Raw genomic sequence first — 17577 nt, 5'->3', positions numbered from 1 at the left:
TCGTGGCGCGTGCGCGTGGCTGATGGGCGCGTGCGCGTGGCTGGTGCGCGTGCACGTGGCTGATGGGCGCGCGCTCGTGGCGCGTGCTCGTGGCGCGTGGCTGGTGCGCGTGCACGTGGCTGACGCGCGTGCTCGTGGCGCGTGGCTGGTGCGCGTGCACGTGGCTGATGCGCGTGCTCGCGCTGTTCTCCCCACCGCCCTCCTCCCCCAGCCCGACCCCACAGCCAACATCGTGGCCCGCGATTCGCCAGACGGCCACGGCCGACGTCACCGCGACGTCGACGCGACGTCGGCGCTCTTGGGCCGCCGCAGCCGCCGCCACGCGAGCCGGCCTCTTGCGATTGCACAGAAAACAGACAAAGATCCTCCCCCTCCCGTGTAGCCTGCAACAGACTGTAGGGGCAAGTGCTGTTAGCGAGCAGCACCTTTAAAGGCCGGCACGGCACACGAGGGGGTGGGGTGGGCAACAACCACGCCCGGCCGCCTTTGTCTCCCCAGTGGCGATGTTTACACAGCGCACCAGGTACTCATTTGAGGCCGAGTCGACCTAGGCGAGGTTCAGAACCGGTGCAGATACTCGTCACTTGGTGTTGGCCGTGAGCGGGAATTGAACCCGGATCGCCAGGTTCGTAGCGCAGCGCGCTAACCGCTGCACCACCGCTCCCCACGTTGCACACACACAGTCACACACAGTCACACAGACACACACAGTCACACACACAGACACACACAGTCACACACACACAGACACACACAGTCACACACACAGACACACAGTCACACACAGAGTCACACACACACAGTCACACACACACACACAGTCACACACACACAGTCACACACACACAGTCACACACACGCGCAATCCCCGCCTGTGCACTGTCCACACGCAGTCACACACACACAGTCACACAGACACACACAGTCACACAGACACACAGTCACACACACAGACACACAGTCACACACACAGACACACACACAGTCACACACACACAGTCACACACACGCGCAATCCCCGCCTGTGCTCTGTCCACACGCAGTCACACACACACAGTCACACTGTACACACGCAGTCTCTCCACTGCGCACAGCGCCTCTTACGCAACAGCAGCAGCCGCCATTCGCCACTAAGTGACCGTGACGTCCCCACGGCGCTTGTGCCAGACCACGTGCACACACGCACACTCCCTCTGACACACACACACGCTCTCTGACACACGCACATACGTTCATCAACTCTGACACACACACCCACCCACTGCGACACACACACACAGCCACTCTGACACGCACACACATTTACACTCTCCACAGCACTGCACACGCGCACACACACATCCCTTCCGACACACACGGGCAACACACACACGTCCCTTCCGACACACACACACACACCTACACTCGCTCTCCACAGCACTGCACACACAGCCCTTCCGACACACACGGGCAACACACACAAGTCCCTTCCGACACACACACTTACATTCTCTCTCCACAGCACTGCACACGCACAAACACACACATCCCTTCCGACACACACACACTCGCTCTCCACAGCACTGCACACACGCAACACACACACACAGCCCTTCCGACACACACACGCAACACACACACAGCCCTTCCGACACACACACGCAACACAACACTCACTAGCAGACCTCCGTCCGTGCCGGCCCACGCCCTAGTGCGCAGTGCCACCACCGTCACCGCCGCGATGCTGTTGCTGTCCGTGGTGCTGCTGGTGCTGGTGGTGCTGCTGGCGCTCTTCGTGGGCGCAGACGCGTGGTATTTCGTGAGGATGCTGATGACGGTGGGCGCCGCACTAATGCGCAGGCAGGAGAAGGATGTACTCAAGGAACACGGGTACCACGGTAAACTCAAACACGCTGCTGCCATCTGCGCGCACTCCCCCCACCACCACCACCCACCCACCCCAGACTCACGCATCCATCGAATGTTTTTATTCGCCCGTCCTGCCCATGCACACGTCCTGTTGTAATAGCCACGGAGGATTGCAGGGTGGCGAGGACTCGACGCCTGTTTCGTGTCTTCCATGCTGTGCTCAAACCACCAGCACAGCATAGCAAGGTTGCAACGCGTCTCGCTTAATGCTTCTTTCTCCGCACGACTGCTCCGCTTTGGAACCCCCCCCCGTCTCCTCCTATGATCGTCTCCTTCCCAAAGCTCTTACAAAATCATCCTTTTCACGCACCGACAAAGTTGTCGGTGCTGTTTGTTGCTGGCCGCTGGGCGTGTTTGGGGCCTTCGGGCCTATGCTCAACAACTGTTCAAAAAAGCTCGACTTACTGCAAATATATCAAAACATATATATACATACACACAGTATACATGAACCCCCGTATCTTCTTTAGGTGGGTTTTAATTTAACAGTGGGTTGAGCAATAATTTAAATCTAGTTTTACACGAAGGTTTGGGTATTTCGGCTAAGATAGGGGTTGAAATGCGTTGCGAAACCAGGTAAAAATGAAGCTTTAACCGATTAATCAGTTTTTTTTGCTCGATTGCTGAATTAATCCAGTACCAAATGATATGCACTGCGATATGCCAGGACATGTTGTTTATTATACAAGAGGGTGGTCGTGAACACGGCGAGGCTCGGAGGCTGCAGTTGCAGTCTTACGCCGCACAGCAAGAACCGCCACAGGCGTGCTTGCTGCCACTGCTGCTGTGCACATGATGTAAAATTCCAAGGGCTTCGTGTGAAGGTCAAGCCTGAGCTCTCCATACAACACGCGGATTCATCAGTGGCACATTCAGAATGTGCAATTCGTAACAATGTGTTTTAGAGTTGTAGAGTGTAAACCTGACATTGCCCAGCTGGGATATAAAATTACGTGGGTATTTGATTACTCTGCTGATTATAATTGGAGGTCAGCGATGATGGGACCAGGAATTATTTCAATAATTCAACTAATTAGACAACACGTATATACAGTAGTTGGATAGGGGGGAGGGGGAAAGTCCCAACTATGGTCCCACGTGTGCCACTGGACGGGAGGTGGTGGTCTGGACTTGATGACGTCATACACATCATCAGCCGCGATGTCTTGTAGGGGGTTTCCTGCCTTCAGGAGACAGGTTTGTGGCCAACGACTTTTTTTTTAACGAGCCCGAATAATGGGCCATAAACAGAAGTAGTCAATGATAACATTTGCCTCATACGCGGTGTTAACATTCGCTTTCAGATTCTTTATTACTTGGACGGTGTAATTTTAACTGGTTTTTTTTTAATATAGGTTCAATATCTTTGCCCAGGCTAAATCTAAGTTTCACATACAAACATCCGAGTTTTGAGTTTGGCGCTTCTGTTGCCTTGCACTACTTTGAGTTTTTCTTTGGTCTCCCTTGGAATAAATAAATAAATACACTACTTGCAATTCCAATGCTTGATCAGGACCTCCCCATGCCGTGCCAGTTATGTGGGTTGTTTGACCATACTTCACCACATCGGTTGGTGAAAGTCCCAGGACTGGTTCAAATGTCACTCGCCAATGATGTTAGTCGCTATGGCCTGGAATCAAGCTCAAGTGTGCAGGTTAATTACAGCGCGCTAACAACTGTTAACACGGATTCCTCCGAAAGGGTATTTTCGGTCGTTCTAAATAAGTCGTGCGTGTAATAATGTCAACCCGAGTAGGTAATACGTTCCTATAGCTTCATGAGCGTACGATACATATTCACTTGAATAATAGTGCAATATTTTTAATAAGCACGTGTTCAGGTGAATACAGGAATTACCATCAGGAAGTGGCCCCGGGGTGGCTCAGAAGGCTAATACCGTGTCAAGAGCAGCGAGCTGGTATTGCTGAGATCCCACGTTCATATCTGTGGCCAGTTAAATAAAACACCTGAAGCAAGCAACTCCCGTAATTGACGTCGATTTAAATTGTTTTATGCAACTGATCCCAGGTTCTTAAGTTGTTCCAGGTTCTTCAGTAGCATGCTCTTCGCAGGGCATGTCAAAGGTGTCCTGCTCATGTGGATAAACACATTCCTGCGGAGGGAGTTGGTAGGAACGTTGGGTTGCTCGGTCAATGGCCAGGGTCAACGGCGGCGTGGTGTATTGCGCAAATATGCCCGACTGAGGGCGGGCACAAGCCGGCGTGAGTAGGTAAAACGTTGAGTTTTATAAGGGCACCACGGGGTGACCAGCCCCTCCCCACCCAGCCCCACCCCTCCCATCCCCCACCCAGCCCCACCCTCCCCACCCAGCCCCTCCCCACTCCACCCCACCCTCCGCACCCAGCCCCTCCCCACCCTCCTCTCCCAGCCCCACCCAGTCCCTCCCCACCCTCCCCTCCCCACCCAGCCCCTCCCTCCCCACCCAGCCCCTCCCTCCACGACGGACGGACACTATAATCCCCTGTGGGCTGGTGGCACCAGTGGGTTCCTACCAGTAATAGGCCGAACTGAAGGAACTTCAGAAGTAGGTCCATCACTTCATCTTCCATGACCATTCCTTGCTGTGAGCGTTTCAAATAAAAGTGCCTTTGTCTCATGACGCCATACTGATAGCACATATAGAATATAACTTGAAGACAGAAAAAGTAAGTAAAATATGACCATCTGCAAATGGAAAATTCTTATTTCATAATTTTAATATAATTTGCCCGCACATTAGATATACTCATACATTACAATAATATCAAATTGTTATGAATGTTTTGTTATCCGGCGGTAGTGCCTCATGCCGATAGCTCGTACTCCAAGCCAGCCCAGCGGCGTTCCGTAAAATATCGAGTGGGAAATTCAGGCTCTAAGCGTAACTGTGCGGCTTGCATTTCGTGCTGGCCCCAGGTGTCTAAACTGTGCACCGCCGCTCAAAGCGGAGCGGTATCAGGACACAATTAAAATGTGACCGTGACCCCCAGGTCCCCCCCCGGGTATTACTGCTCTTTCCCCCCCTCCCGGAAAACGAAAACGTGCGCTCATTACGTCCGCCCCGTGTCGCCTTCGCAGGCATCGTGCTGCTGAGCGACATCGACCACATGGGACACATGAACAACGCGCGCTACCTGCGGGAGTGCGACTTTGCCAGGTATGGTGGCGGCGGCGTCCACATGAACTCGGGAGGCAACGGTCGCTTGCGCTCGGTCGCCCGCGTCTATCGCAGTGTGGGCGTGCTGAGCCGTCGCGCTCTTTGCTTTGCTTTGAAGTCCGGATTGCAATTCTCTCCCCGGCTTTGGCCACAGGGAAAGAGTTGTCAGTCCTGAGCTCGTAAAACCCCGGGAACAGAATATCTCTCTCCGCTTATACAGCAGCCGTAGCCGTCAGCTGCAGAAACTTTTAACGAGGGCTCAGGGTGCATCCTGGTGTGATTGATCGCCAGAGGTGTAACGATACTCGCCCCCACCCCTCTCCAATCGTGATTCCATGAGTTGTCACCATTCACGGCCGTGGTTCGATTCAGGAAACAATTATTGTGTTGTTGTTGTTGTTTACATCGAGCAGCCACTATGGGCTGGCCTGCAGCTGCAATCTGATCACCGATTACATCCGTCTATGAGTTACAGGCTCTTTTGTGAAAACACTGCTGGATGCAGGCTTCCCCACGGGGTTTATTTAATCATACTTCACCACGCTGGTCAGTGCCGGTGGGTGAAAAGCGGGGCCCAGGTCTGGTTCAGATTTCGCCTGCCACAAATGGAATCGAGGTCGGGTCACCGGGTTCAAGGCAGAGTGGGCCTACTACCACTGCTGTACCTCCCGAGTACTGTGCTGAGGTTGTAACCAAATTGTGTGAATATGGTTCAGTATGCGTATTGTGACAGAAGCCTCTGAACAAATCAACGGGAATGCACCCGATCTCGCCAGACCTGGGAAGCTAAAAGCTGCGAGGCTACATATGTGGGCAGCAGAGGACTGTGGAGAAATAAGCAATGTTGTACTGTGCTTCTATGCCCCCACGTCCATACTGCCCACCTTGAACAATCTGCACCGACCACCGTGGCGACGTGTGATCGCGTAACCCCTACGACTATGTTTACACGCGCGATTCGGTGTGCGTACCGTGAGCTCAAGGATCAATATGAATCGCCGAGTCAGAGCATCGTTACACTTCCGTTGAGCGGTGCATGCTGCAAAGCTGCAATTCGGCATTTAGTTGTATTCGTGTAAATGTAAGCGGCAAGACCCAGTGGCAGGATAGGTGAAAAAGAACAGGTATAAGTGGCAACACTGACCTTTGGCCGCTTGCTGTCGTTTGTGATTGCCCTTGCTACACACTGCCCCGTGTCCTCGGGTAAGACAAATGGGTGACGTTCGCTCACATTCCAGCATTGCAGAAGAGGCATCGTCATCCGCAAGAAATGTAATAACCTCCGTCTGTAAGTGTGTGTGTCTGTGTTACAATTTGACAACAGTGCGGTATCATTCGCGCAAGTTAATATAAAAGCCACGCGTGCGTGTGTGTGTGTGGCTTTCAGAAGAAAAAAAATCTGAGATGATTCAAGGTGACGACAGCCACGACAGTGTTATCAGTGGCGATGACCCCAATTGTGCGGAATAATGTTGTTCTGGGACAATCAAGCCTGGGCCAATGGTACATTTTCAGAGATCGAAGCAAACATTGATGCAGGGCGAGTCTGCATACGCATTTAATTACGCACAGCGCACCAATGTTTTATTTATTACCGCCAGTTTTTTTTTACCTATTGAAAAGAAAAAGAAATTGCCGTGCAATGATTTTGCATTCAAGGCACCGCGCCTTGCGATTGTGGAATAATTGGAAAATGGAGGTCTGCGGTAAACATCATTGTCCAGACAACCTTTCACCGGCACCTGCCCTCGTTTATACAGACAGCTGCAGCACGGCACGGCGCTCTCCAGAGACGCGCAGGACAGTGCCGTGCCCAGAGAGAACGTCGAGTTCACTCTTCACGCTTGGCCCTGCCCCCCCCCCCTCGCCTCCTTCGTATGCTACCACTTGGAGTGTCAACGCGCACGTTGGCAAGAGCGCCCCGGGCCCCGCACCCCGCTATGGGCGACAATTCTTGTAACGCCAAGGCACACGGCCAAATGTGAATCGCACCTCCATTTTTTTTCAAGCAGTGAATCAGCCCGGCTGATTTTTGTTTGTTTGTCACGAACCAGACTGCGTCTCATTAGGGGACATGTGGTCACCGTGCTGATGGCACTGCCTGTGGTGGCCTGCTGTTTGATGTTTAGGTTCAAGTACAAAAAAGATTTGAAGCGGCTTGACGCGGCACACACACACTGCCGTCACCGCACGATGTCCGAGCGGCCGTTCGTTCTGACTGAAGCGAATGGACATGGGTTGGGGGTGGTGACGCGCGCAGTCATCGTCCGTAGGCCACAGCGGCGTTGAAGAGACGTGCCGTGCAGACAAGCTGGGCAAGCGAGTCACACAAGTGCCTCTTGGTGGTTTCATTAAATTATTTAGAACATTCGTCATTGACTGTAAAGTCTACCTATAAATATAAACCCCCATAGTAGAATTACAACTTGAATAAAAATACGGATCCTTTAAGCCCAGTTATATATTTTTTGGAAAGTGCTCTTAGCAAGGTTCTATTTTTGCTGGCAACCAACCCTGATGTGTAATTGGCAGACAATGTTGGAGCAAGAGCTCAACATGTTCGGCTTATTATGAATATCTCACGCAGCCTTATGTGATGACGTCTTAGCAGAATAAGAAGTGTGTAGATTTATAAAGATACATATTCATTTAATATCCAACTCCGACAACATATTGACAGCCCCATATAACACCGTCAGCCGTTTAACATTTGCCTATTTTCTCCAGTCAAGTACTATTCAAGATGTTACATGATTCACCCGCCTGATGGTTGGTAAACACTTACCCGCATGGAAACAAGATCTCTTCATTTGATTTGGCGCTGTTTACATCACATGGGATGTGTTTACGAACCAAACAAGCTCATGCAGTAAGGGGACGAATGTGTATTTGAATGGTGAAGATTGGTAAGCGTGGTCGGGGAAAAATATTGGTAAATAAAACAAATGTACTGTGCTGGGGTGCAAGAACTGGAGTCTGGGAGGAAATGCTGCATCAGAGCAAAGCTTCAGCCAATGCAAGTCTGTTCAGATGTAGGTCCCGAAATGCACCCGAATATTACATTTCGGTACCTGTAGATCGCTTCTTGACTAACTCCAGATCGTCTTGTGTTGTCGAATGAACGAATGAACAGCAAGCAAGCTCATGGAGTGGGCCCTGCTGGTCTCAATAAGGCCCTCTCCCTCATGAGCCCCATTGAGGCCAGCTTCTGATGGCAGCAAGAGACAGAAACAGCGCCGGTTGACCTCTCCTACCCCCCATTGGATTATCACGGGTGGCGACACGGCCTCACAAGAGCGCGTTCGCCGCTTGTTGCAGACATGCCTGGTTCAAATCCAGTGGCCGCCCTGGTTATTAGAGCACGCACAACAACCATCTGTCTCACGGGTAAAGTGGCATCAAAGATCCCGTGACATAATTCGCAAGAGTAGGCCGCCGCGGGCCGGCGTTGTGGTCTAAATTTGACAATAAGTTTGAAAAATGACCCCTAAATTACTCAATTAGAATCTACGTAGCAATTACGCCCCCCCCCCCCTACTGAGAAAACTTGGCAGGACCATCCTAGAAAAAAGTCATACTATTCAGTCAATCAGTATTTAATTTACGTGTCAATATTGCCCTCAATAAAGTAGGCATCAGTGCACACGGCAACAGAATGAGAACAGTACAGGGGGCATAGAACAGCAAGAATGATTATATTTAAAAAAAACCCGTCACAACCTCAGTGGTTAACAATCGACCGAGCAAAATAAAGTGCAGCCGCGCACAAAAAATAAAGTTCAACCGTGCGCAGCGAGGCTTTCCTGGCCTAACAAGCAATAATAATAATGATGATAACCTCTGAGCGTCTCTTGTTGAACGGATGCACAGGACGGCGCTGTGCATCACCCACGGGATCATCAAGGCCATGCGAGAGCTGCGGGGCGGCATGGTGCTTGGGGCCTCCACCATCCGCTACCGCCGCTCGCTGCGCTTCCTGCAGAGATTCGTCATCCGGTCGCGGGTGAGGAGGGTCACACCGCCACTACCACCACCGCCACCACCACCACCACCACCACCACCGCCGCCGCCACCACCGCCGCCGCCACCGCCGCCGCCGCCGCCGCCGCCACCGCCACCGCCACTACCACCACCACCACCGCCACCACCACCACCACCACCACCACCGCCACCACCGCCACCACCACCACCGCCACCACCACTACCACCACCACTACCACCACCACCGCCGCCACCACCACCACCGCCGCCACCACCACCGCCGCCACCACCACCGCCACCACCACCACCACTATCACCACCACTACCACTGCCACCACCACCACCACCGCCACTACCACCACCACCACCAACGCCACCACCACCGCCACCACCACCACTACCACCACCACTACCACCACGACCGCCGCCACCACCACCACCACCGCCACCACCGCCACCACCACCGCCACTACCACCGCCACCACCACCACTACCACCGCCACCACTACCACCGCCACCACCACCACTACCACCGCCACCACGGCTTACCGCGCCGTTTCCACCGACGCGGCGCAGGGCATTCCCCTCGTTATTCCCCAGGGATACGTTCCGGAGACGCTCGTGAAAAGCACATTTAGCGGATAATGATATTGGCCTACGAGAACATTTAAATGCATAAATAAGTTGTTAAATGTGAAAATTATCATAACACAAATACAAAAATGGTTTTAATAAGCACAAAGTAAATGCAAATAAATATAAAGTATTAGATCATAGTTTATAAATTAACCGACCTTCAACTATGATGATGCAGCACAGTAGGATGCAGTAACGACGATGCTGACGACAATGATGATGATGATCGTTGTGATGTTGTTACTACTCCTACATAGACACATCTGGATAGACTTGGGGGTGATCTGGATAGTCCATAGAAAAGCAAGGGCTGACTGAATGATCTAATTACGTTCTGTTTCATTACTTGATCTCTTATCACTTTTTCTCATCACATTATCTCTCTTCCTCTCGATGCACTCGTGTAGAGTTCCAGATGTGGTTCGCGCATCGCCAAAATTGCGGATAGCAAATGTTCGTGAATAACGAGTGAATGCCGTTCACAATCGCACGGACCCATCACGCGTATCCGTACCACCGCCAGCTGCGTATTGGGTTGAATCAGCGTAACCTACCCTTTGCGGCCGTTAGGCCGAATCCGCGCCAAGACGATTGGACAGCGTACGATAATAATTAATGATAATCACCGAAAAGATATGCGCACGAGACTTCCACCTACAGGGCTGCGAGTTCGTAGTCAAGCAGGACCCCACTGAAAGACCAGTGATGCTTTCCTGTGTGAATAAAGGAAGATATAACGAGGTGCGGTGGCATCGGTGCTACTGGCCATGATGACCCTCCTGACCTGGGCGACACTCTCTCCACCTTGCTTGGCATTTTTCCTTTATCGATAATTTTATATGCAAAAAATATGAATAAATTTGATGATCATCCGTTTGCTGCATACATCGATGTCTAAAAGTGCAGCCCTGTTTGTGTCTCGGTGTCTGTTCAAACACGCCGTGTGGTGATTCATGAGCCCTGCCACTGATGTCCTATGATGGCTGTCGTTGAACACTGACATTGGATCGTTTTGGGCGTGGTCATCGGTGCCACTGTGATGAACAGGGTACTGCATTCAATGAGTCGATTCCTTGAATTTTGGATACAACGTTTGATTCCTAAAAACTATTTTCGAAAAACCGATGATCAAATAAGCAACTCTATCTGGTATAGCTTTTGGTTTGTTCGTAATGTAAGTGAATTAAATATTTGTCCGCAAAGTATTTTATTCTAGTCCACTGCGGCTATGAGTGGACGAATCCCATGAGGCATGACGATGACACGGTAAAATTAACTAGTCTGAAAAAAATTAACCCGTAAAAACAAAGTTTTTCACTATAAATACTTTATATGCGTGTTCAACGGGCCACAACCCAGCCCACATTGGTCTTTGAAACAGGCGGCTAGAGTCCTCTCGTCCTCTGGCTTGAGATGGCTGCCACCTATGGGTCAGATGATTGCCTGCCACCATTAAGCAATTGGTAATTAAATATAAAAAAAATTTACCTAAAAAGTGTAAAATTTTTGAAAAAAATTTTCACGAAAATAAATTGTCACGCACAACGAGTCTGTGTGCAAAATGTCAGCTCGATTGGATCACGGGAAGTGGGTTAAAAAACGACCGAAATATTTGCACTGTCGTAAGCGCGCAAGCAAGCAAGTGAACTTAATATAAAGGATTTAAAAAGGTGCACACTGAGGCTGTATTGACATTATTAGAAACTGCAGTGGACTCGTGGCAAGCACGTCTTAATACGATTTGTACGTATAAAATAATATCTACCGAGTTTTTGATTGGCTGACCTGATATTCGGTAGGGGGTACTGCATGCCTCTCACATAACATTTTAACACTTAGAGTGGCTCTCACGTTTCACTTCTCTCGTCGACCAAGCTAAGCAAACGATCACCGTGAAATCCACAGCCTAAGACTCGACCAAGATTCCACAGGTTGTCACCGACTAAACTAACATTTTTCAGAAAAACTCACTAAATGAACACGGCCCGACGCGTCACGTCGCCCGCTCTTTGTCTCCTCCCACCGTCACCGTCGGCTCCGTGCAGATCCTGTGCTGGGACGAGAAGGCGTTCTACGTGGAGCAGCGAGTCATCATGCAGAGCGATGGCTTCGTGGCGGCCATCGCGCTGGCGCGGCTCAACGTGACGGGCACCAGCCCCGAGCACATCCTGCGCCTGCTGTGCCGCCGCGCCGTCCAGGGGCCCGACCCGCCGCCAGAGGTCCTCAGCTGGCTCGAGTACAACCGCCAGAGCAGCGAGATGCTGCGCAACAGCAGCTAGGGTGGTGGGTGGGTGGGGGGCCGCACGCTCGCTCGCTGTCCATGGGCCAAAGCAGAAATCGCTACCGCCGAAGGTGGCAAAATTTGTCTTAAAAAATTTGAAGAATTACCTTAAAAATCACTCGATGGGAAAACACGTTAGCGACATTGCCCCCCAAAAGCAGAAACTGCTTCAAACTAGGTCTGTGAAGTACAACTTACCTTCGTGAGAGCCTTGCACTTTTAAAATGGTACGAATACCAAATGTACATGTCATTTGATTTAGCGGAAGCCATTCATGCATCCAGCCAAAAAATAATAATTGTATGAGAACCTACACCTTAGGTGGTACTGACAAGTGAAATATCTGGTCTTGGCCCATGGAACTTTAGCACTGGAGCCCCACTAGTGCCAGAGACAAAAGTGTCTGACAACTAATATTGATGAATTGTACCGAGATTAAACTTGTCATGTCGCTAGCAGGTTGCGTGTTGTAAATGTTATCGTATTGCTCAGGTGATTTTGCTTTGGCACTAGAGGCAAACTTTGCCACCGCGTATTGTATGGTTATTTAAAAGTTGTGCGTGTGCAATCTCCAAATATGTCATCGTTATGGAATGTAATGAGCCCGTTTAGAGCGGTTAAGCAAGCCAAAGCTCGTTTCCATTCATGATTTCAAAGCGGACCCACCGTCTCTGTCATTAATTCAAAACGGCAGTAAATAGTGAATGTTTTTAATTGTCCTTATAATTGTGGCTTTTCCTGTCCATTCTTTTTCGCCCATATCTGGCCGCGTGGTACAGTCGTGAGCAGCATGCCTCGCAATGCAAAAGTTGTGAGTTGAAGTCCGGTTATGGGGTCGACTCGTTCCCCCATCGCTCCCAGGCTGATAAACCGAGTATAGCTTCGTGGCAACTCTACATTCCGCATGTAATGTTGTATCATTGCACCGTTGATAAACGTATGATTTAAAAAACCGAGAAACATTGATAAACCGAGTATCATTGATAACCGAGTACAGCTCCGTGGCAACTCTACATTACGCACCTAACGTTGTATCATCGCATTGATCCATATCCATCCTTACTCTCGCGACGCACGGATTGAGTCACGTGTGAGATTCAATGACTTAGTGCATGCAATCGATACACAAAAGATAGGTTAAATGTTAATTTTATGGTGAAGGAGGAGCAAATTAAGCTTCAAACGGGACACAATGAATGAGAGACACCACGAAGGAAAAGACAGATGATTATAGATATTTTTGAATTGCGACCTCGAATGAATCGAATTTCTTGGGGGAGGAGGTGAATTGTTTACGTGTGGAGTCAATTGCGGCCGTCACAAATTGGAAGAATGTAGGCCTCAACTCGGTGTTATGTGCCTAACTTTAAACCGAGCATCATCATACGGCACGTAAATGTACAGCTCTATTGTCGGTCCACTGCTGACGAGTAAGAACATTTGATATTGAGTCCAGCCCGTCACGAATGCGCATTGTTCCCACGTTGAAGAAGGCTCTCTGAAACAACACCGTTTTGGGTCTGTTGTGGAACTGGCTCAGACTCGGGGATGGATCCCGAACATGAGCTGGTAGCGTGCTCCAGGTCTTTGGGCCGGAGACCCCGAAACTGCACTGGCCGTATCGCACGCGAGGTTTACACGGTGCAGCAGCAGGTCGCTGCGAGCTGCGGATCGTGGCCGGAGTCGATTTGGGTCTGATGAGGCTGGACAAGGGCATTGCCTACGCCATGCAGGTCATGGGGGCTATTTGACCATGCTTCACCGTGCTGGCAAGTGCCAATCGGTGAATGTGGGGAGCATAGTACAGTCAATCAATGGATGTGCTCTGTTGCCCACCACATAGCCCCATCATGCGAAGGTGTGAAAGAACTGTGTCATCTGTTAAGCGTTCCCTGTTGCGAATATGGATTGATAACGTCGTTGAAATACGCAGAAATGTCGTGACTCAGAGGTATAATTTAAATATTTATGTCAATAAAGCAGCACTTAAAAATAAAAGTTGCATTGGTCGTCTTGTTTGATAACATTCGTTCGGATTTCCATAGAGCAGCAATGATGACATTATGCTATTTAATTAATTGCATTAAAAGACAAGATGACATGGAATTAGATGGAATGTCATCAATTTAAATGCTATAAGCAGAACATCTATCGTGTAATTAAGGGCTCTGAATCTTGCTTAATTCCCTTCATTGTGTGCATATATTGACACCTCTTTACATCAGCAGTTGAACCAATCACATCCTTAATGTTTTGCATGCGACTTTTCGTATAAAGGCCCAACATAGTCTAAATCTTGCTACATTTGTACTGTAGTCTGTTAGGCTTGTGTCTTTACTTTTGGCTAATGGGTTGGTGCCATTAAAATATTAGTGGTATCTTAACCAAACGGCTCGTGAAAGTGTACCATTACCATCAACAGGCAACAACCTAAAATGTTTTGTGTAGCTATCTTCCCAATCGATTGTTTCACCCTTGATTTCTTGTGACTCTACTGCTAGATGTAGGCATCCCCATGCCGTGTCAGTAATGGGGATTGTATATGGCCATGATTCACTCTGGTCAATGCCGGGTTGCTGAAGAGGGGTGGGTTCCAGTGCAGGTATCACTCGCCGCTACCGTTGGCTAATAGGAAGTACGGTAAATATATTGCCCATATCGAGATGGATCGTCACAAGGGTATCGGTGCAGCATTGCATCGTGAATGTAAAATTTTAAGCCCAGAATACATGCATCGATTCGAGTGAAGGTCATTAAATGCAATTTTCACTGCAATGTTCACTGCAATGTTCACTGCAATGTTTACTGCGATATTCAATGCAATGTTCACTGCAATTCTAAAATACTTTCTCAATTACAACTAAGAATCTCTGAACCCATTTAGCTTACAATTACATTTTGAAATACTACCCCAGGTTATGACACGAAATATAAACATTATTTGACATGGAACTTATCCAAAAAATATAAACTGTTTGCATGCATTTGAAAATAATTGCATACTTTTCCATTTTAGTGACATTTGTTCCACCCGTTTAGGTAAAAAAAACCCCCACTAATTTCCACAAGCTGGCTTCTAAAATGTTCAGTCAAAGAGTAAACATTTAATTCAGAAGTGTTAATTAGTACAGGACACTGTCCAGTTGGCATGTACATTTGAATTAAGTGGGTATACAGTTGTCCGTAGTTGGTCTGGTACTTGCACAGATATGCGGACAGAATTCATAATGCCAAAGCACTCTAATGCTGAAGGTGTGAAGAGCATTATTACCAAGTTGTCAGGCAAGTCTGCTGCATAACCTTGGGTTTAGAGCTAAGTGCATAGCACTTAAGGTAGTTGAGACACGCTGATTATAGAGGGCTTCTGTGCAGTACACAACCCAATATAACCCGTTACATAAGCCAATCGGATTCTTATTTCAAATATCGGCACCGCATTTACAATTCACATCAAAGGAAGTATGCTTTTCATGGTCTGATCAATCACTAAAAGTTAAGAAGCTTACACAAATGAGATGAAAGGCAATGGGTTCTGGGTCCTTGACGGAATGCATCAACTTTCAAGGAAAACATGCTTTAAATATGCGTATTTTCAAACGTCAAATATTTTTTTAAACAATCAGCCATGATCAATCCACTACTGGCTGACTTCCCAAGTCTTCAGCATTAAAAATCGTGCGACATAACAATCCACCTAGCATCTGCACGGGAGTAGATTTCATCGATCCATCTCCTCCGAGGTCGTCCTCTCTCAGATGCATCCCAATCCCTGGTTGCCACTACATCATTGGTCACCGTCACTTTATAATAGTGCCGTGACCTGCCTAAGACCGCTCACTTTTCTTCAGCGTGAATGATGAAGTTAACACGTGAATGTTCCAAGTGTTCCTCTTTCTCGATCTCAATGTATATTCCAACGATGCGTCTCTCTCCCATGTTTTTACGCGCACTTTTTTTTTCTCTCTCCGTGTTCTGTGTCGATGACCTTCCAACTGAAACCGCGTCATAGCAGGCAGTATGCAAAAACAAGTGTATGCACATCATTTTTATTTTTTGTTAAAGATGACACGATTACACAGGGGTGGATTTAAAAAAAATGTACATTAACTTTAAACGTTACATTGTACAGGCAGTATTGTACAAATGGAAGGAACATGTCAATGTCCAGCTGAATTACATCATGCCACAATTTCCCACTTAAACCTGGATCAAGTTTACTTGACTTACGCAATTAATTTCCCAGTGGTTCACAAAGCTAATTGCTCAAAACCGCGAGCCAATGCCTATCCATTGGCTACTAGGAAAGCACTGGCAGACACCAACAGTGGCACCATACTCAGCTGTCCCTGAAAGCCCTCTAAATATGAAGTGTTGACCCCATCGTCAGCTCATGTGACTAGCTGCATGGCGGCTGCACGGCAGCCCACCGTAGAAACATTTTACAAAAGCACCGAGTTAACATACACTATGACATCGTATAACACGGTTGCTGAAGACGTTCAGATAATCTCCGCTAAACACACTAGGGCATAGGTCACGGTTCAGCTCTCCAATGTGTTTTCCGGTTGTACCATTCGTTCGGATTGACGTCCGACGTTTCGCTCCAAGTCCTGGGGAGCTTTGGGAACTGAGAGCCTCCTTCAAGAAGGTGATGGAAGAGGCTCCCACAGCATAGGAGCGAAATAGATGTCAGAAGCCAATGGATCACGGAGCAGCTCCTCGTGTTGCGAGCTATCCCTTGCCTGCACCGCTCGTTCTTAGCTCCGGGTGAAGTCGTGGGGCTTCCATCTCTGTGCAAACTGCAGCACCTTCTTGCGCTGCTCCTCGAATGGCTCCCGAAACGGCTTCCGCCAGCGCCGCGGCTCCAGGTCCATCATGCCCCCCAAGATCTCCTGCAGGCGGCACAGGGAGGAGAAGAAAGCAGCCCGGCACAACCACCGCATTTTTAAAATATCGGCCCTTCAAAACAATAAATAAATCGTAAAAGTCTCGCAGTTTTGTTCCAATTGTCATATCCGTCTGCATCATGTACACACACTTGCTGGAGATGTTCAATAATCCCAGCAGACCACGCTAAGGCATAAGTGAGAGCGAGTTTAGTCTCTCAAGATAAAACCCATCTGGAATTATCGCGGAGCGGTGTAAGCTGTAGTTTTGGAGAATGCCCCGCGGAGGCGGATATCACAATTGACCTCTTGGGTCCAAATTAACAGAAAGTAACACAGTAGGGGGCAGCACTTTCATACCCGCTCTGCATATCAGAATAATGTTTGTCAGTAACAGTAAAACCGATATTTGAATTCTCACGTGAAATAAAGCCAAATTCAGTGGACAACCGAAGGTAATGTGATGAGTTTTTGTGCAGCGACTGATAAAATGTAAATTTGTGTAAGGAAATACAAAACTCTGTAGGCAGCAGAGGGGGCAGTGCAGCACAATCGATTGTTGTACTGTGCTTATATGCTCGCTAGTCCATGCTCACCACCTTCGCCAATACCCACTGATGGGCGTGGTTAAGTATGGCAAGTAACCCCTCATTCAGCAGAGGGTTAATAAAGGTCTGTACATCGACATGTATTTGGGTGAACAGGCACAAGTGCACATGCACCACTCT

The 17577-nt window shown here is 48.9% G+C and overlaps 2 protein-coding genes across 4 annotated transcripts in view; one reads left to right on the top strand and one right to left on the bottom strand.

The window, feature by feature from the left end:
- Positions 1–263: 263 nt before the first annotated feature.
- On the top strand, positions 264–13972 carry THEM6 (thioesterase superfamily member 6). Of its 3 annotated transcripts, none has more exons than XM_061564029.1 (5): positions 264–625; positions 1692–1877; positions 4987–5065; positions 8936–9068; positions 11728–13972. In XM_061564029.1, the coding sequence occupies exons 2-5, from the start codon at positions 1721–1723 to the stop codon at positions 11959–11961; spliced, it is 603 nt and encodes a 200-aa protein (XP_061420013.1). In that variant the 5' UTR covers positions 264–625; positions 1692–1720; the 3' UTR covers positions 11962–13972. The 3 variants fall into 3 exon arrangements, with proteins under 3 accessions (XP_061420013.1, XP_061420014.1, XP_061420015.1); XM_061564030.1 differs by having other exon boundaries at positions 1663–1877; XM_061564031.1 differs by lacking the exon at positions 264–625 and having other exon boundaries at positions 1148–1877.
- A 2021-nt stretch (positions 13973–15993) lies between these two features.
- The window catches only part of CWF19L2 (CWF19 like cell cycle control factor 2), a 28261-nt gene continuing 26677 nt past the window's right edge, over positions 15994–17577 (bottom strand). The window contains exon 18 of the mRNA XM_061564028.1: positions 15994–16855. Within this exon, the coding sequence (XP_061420012.1) occupies positions 16721–16855 (135 nt within the window). The 3' untranslated portion in view covers positions 15994–16720. The remainder of the gene's footprint in view (positions 16856–17577) is intronic.

The sequence above is a fragment of the Lethenteron reissneri genome, chromosome 32 (genome assembly GCF_015708825.2).
Source record: "Lethenteron reissneri isolate LAM-NWPU_2019-01 chromosome 32, ASM1570882v1, whole genome shotgun sequence".
NCBI lineage: Eukaryota > Metazoa > Chordata > Hyperoartia > Petromyzontiformes > Petromyzontidae > Lethenteron > Lethenteron reissneri.
The sequence above is the reverse complement of the archived record's forward strand: the minus strand, read 5'-3'. Positions and strand labels throughout refer to the sequence as shown.